This window comes from Nansenia antarctica (assembly GCF_963989245.1).
Source record: "Nansenia antarctica genome assembly, chromosome: 1".
In the NCBI taxonomy this organism is placed as follows: Eukaryota; Metazoa; Chordata; class Actinopteri; order Argentiniformes; family Microstomatidae; genus Nansenia; species Nansenia antarctica.
The window spans coordinates 113,586,740-113,590,294 of NC_137674.1; the positions used below are offsets into that span (position 1 = coordinate 113,586,740).

General features: G+C 45.2%; 1 protein-coding gene across 1 annotated transcript; it reads right to left on the reverse strand.

The window, feature by feature from the left end:
* Positions 1–2,299: 2,299 nt before the first annotated feature.
* Positions 2,300–3,256, reverse strand: LOC308167778 (transcription factor JunD-like; the record flags this gene model as incomplete). The annotated part of the gene is made up of 1 exon (XM_080542257.1): positions 2,300–3,256. The coding sequence occupies one exon, from the start codon at positions 3,254–3,256 to the stop codon at positions 2,300–2,302; it is 957 nt and encodes a 318-aa protein (XP_080398383.1).
* Positions 3,257–3,555: the final 299 nt, after the last annotated feature.

Here is a 3,555-nt window from a genome sequence, read left to right on the forward strand (position 1 = left end):
TCAAAATGTTGAATCGTGAACATTACCAAAACCTGCTGTACATGTTGTGGAATTAAATAAAATGACAAAAATAAAAGTTTGTGCTGTTACAATACTGCATCTGTTGGTTTGTGGTTCACTGGACTGTTAACTAATGTAAGTATTTCACATTGAACTACATGTTTAAGACAAAACACAAACTCACACAAAGTACACACAGTAGATAGCATCTTGATTGTGTCCAATTATATATATATATATTTATTATATAATCATAATACATTATTACTATTATGGACATGCAGTTTCATATGACACCAGGAGAGGGCGCAGGACACCATGTTGATAAAAACAATAATAAACTGGCAGACATTTCCCTGTGATGAAAGGCTCGACTGTCCCATTCTGTGTGATGAAACTGATGATCCAGTATGGCATAATGCTTCATAATGCTTCAACTTCACTGAAGCGTCACATTATCGCTAGATTTAGACAGGAATCTAAAAAGACATCATTAACCTGTTTTCACTCTGTGAACAAAGGGAATTAATCTGAGTATCTACTAAACAGACCCACCACTTGACTGTTCATCTAATTATGAACAGCTGAACAGCCAAACCTTTATGCCATATTGATGTTTAACTGTTATCTGTTGAGGAAGTGTCCCCATGCCTGTGTTCTTGTAGCAGCTTGTATAAGCTTGTGTGCTGCAGAATGCAAATCCATGCTAAGCTACACTGAGTGACTCACGAGGAAGGCTACAGAAGAACTGTGTTACATTTTAATTCTGGGCTGACGCCAAGTTGAGAATTGTTGGTTCTGCACAAGCGTCGGTTGAGCAATCTGTCTAGTGACACGGACTCCACCCTATCACGGATCTGTTGTGCAACTCAACCTCTAATTTAATAATGAGTTATAGTTTATAGATCAAAACTGCCTGTTCTCTGCTGCTACATGGTCGTGAATCAGAAGACTGAGAAGCAGAGATGGAAGACAGAAGTGCTTTGTGTTATTAAGCAAAGTTTTATTTGATAACAAGTAAAAATGTAGGAATGTGAAAGAAAATATTCAGTGCAACGAAAACATGATGATGACAGCTTCACATTAATATACGAAAAAAACAACACAGAAATAAGACACTGTGGAAGATAGAATATAAAATGTAATGTTATCTGTTCATAAGTGCTTGTAAACGTTTTAAAAGCATCAAAACGTTTAGGATGCGCGCCCAATGACACCCTGCTAGGTATAACATTCGAGTTTGTCAATATCATGCAAATAGTTCTTTTTTCCTTTTTTGAAATCTTTAGTATAAGGCTATGATACAGTAACACAATGCTGATACACTTGGTAATACTGGGTCGGTCCAGTACTGGTGCTGTCGTATGTACATTAACCCATGAGTACCCATGAGAAAGGATCTGTAAACATTTTACAAGAATGTACATTAAAGTATTTTCAGTCATTGAAGTTGGAATGTGAGAACCGAGAGAATTGTCTATGAAGCTTATATTCTGGTCAGCAAATGTCTCCTCCTCGAACTAGCGCACTTGAACTAGCACACTTGAACTAGTACACTTTAACTAGTACACTTGAACTAGCACACTAGTACACTTGAACTAGCACACTTGAACTAGCACACTTGAACTAGTACACTTGAACTAGCACACTTGAACTAGCGCACTTGAACTAGTACACTTGAACTAGTACACTTGAACTAGCACACTTGAACTAGCACACTTGAACTAGTGCACTTGAACTAGCACACTTGAACTAGTACACTTGAACTAGCACACTTGAACTAGTGCACTTGAACTAGCACACTTGAACTAGCACACTTGAACTAGTGCACTTGAACTAGTACACTTGGACTAGCGCACTTGGACTAGTACACTTGGACTAGCGCACTTGGACTAGTACACTTGGACTAGTACACTTTAACTAGTACACTTGAACTAGCACACTTGAACTAGCACACTTGAACTAGTACACTTGAACTAGCACACTTGAACTAGCGCACTTGAACTAGTACACTTGAACTAGTACACTTGAACTAGCACACTTGAACTAGCACACTTGAACTAGTACACTTGAACTAGCGCACTTGAACTAGTGCACTTGAACTAGCACACTTGAACTAGTACACTTGAACTAGCACACTTGAACTAGTGCACTTGAACTAGCACACTTGAACTAGCACACTTGAACTAGTGCACTTGAACTAGTACACTTGGACTAGCGCACTTGGACTAGTACACTTGGACTAGCGCACTTGGACTAGTACACTTGGACTAGCGCACTTGGACTAGCGCACTTGGGACTAGTACACTTGGACTTGGTGTGGCAGCAGCTGACAGCCACTGTTGACGTGGTTGAGGACCTTCTGTTTGAGCTGGGCCACCTGTTCCCGCAGCACCCCGGCGGTGGAGGCCAGGTCAGTGTTCTGGGTCTTCAGGCTCTTCACCTTGTCCTCCAGACGGGAGATCCTCTCCAGCTTCCTCTTCCGGCATTTGGACGCGGCGATCCTGTTCCGCAGCTTCTTCCTCTCGGCCTTGATGCGCTCCTGCGTGTCCATGTTGATCGGCGACACCGGCGGACTGCAGTCGCCGAAGCTCTGCACGTCCGGGACGGTCTGGGGCTCATCCTTCAGCGCCTGCAGGCGGGAGTGCGCTGCTGCTGCTTGCTGCTGCTGGGTGGCGGTGGTGTGACCCGGGGTGGTGGTGTGACCCGGGGTGGTGGTGTGACCCGGGGTGGTGGTGTGACCCGGGTGCGGGTACGGGACCGTGTCCGTGGAGTAGTTGACCGTGGTGCCCAGCAGCAGAGGCCCGTTCCCGTAACTGTTCAGGTTGGTGTAGACGGGGAGGTCCGGGTGCTGGAGGGTGACACCAGGCGCGACCCCGTTGGTGCTGCTTAGGTCCATGTTGTTGTTGTTGTTGTTGTTGTTGTTGTTGTTGTTGTTCTGCTGCGGGTTGTCACCGTTACACGCCCCCCCCCCGTGGCCGTTCAGCTGGTTCTGTTTGTGGAGGTCCTCCAGGGCCTTGACGAAGCCCTCCGCGAACTCCTGCTCGTCGCTCACCGACTTGGGGTAGAGGAAGTGGGGCACCGTGGGGGTGGTGGTGGTGACCATGCCCAGGCCGTGGGACTGGATGAGGATGAGTCTCTCCAGCTCCTCCGGGGAGGCCAGCTTCAGCAGACCCAGGTGGTCCGGGGAGGTCAGGAGGTGAGGCTTCAGGTTGGCGGCATCTGCCAGGTTTAAACTCAGGTCCTTCTTCATCATATTATTTCGGTAAAAAAATAAAATAATAATAATAATAATTTTAAATGACAACAAGCGCTGTCAGATTCAGCATACCTTCTTCATCATATTATTTCGGTAAAAAAAAAAATATATAAATATGATTTTTTTTTATATGACAACAAGCGCTGTCAGATTCAGCATACTTCCAGTTCCAAAGCCCATCGCCCCTCCGGACAGACGCGTAACGCAACTCCAAGTCCTTCTGTCCTTCTGTCTCCTTCTTTCCTCTCCGAGTTTGTTGTTGTTGTAAATCGGAGGAGGCACCGCCCCTTTCCTTT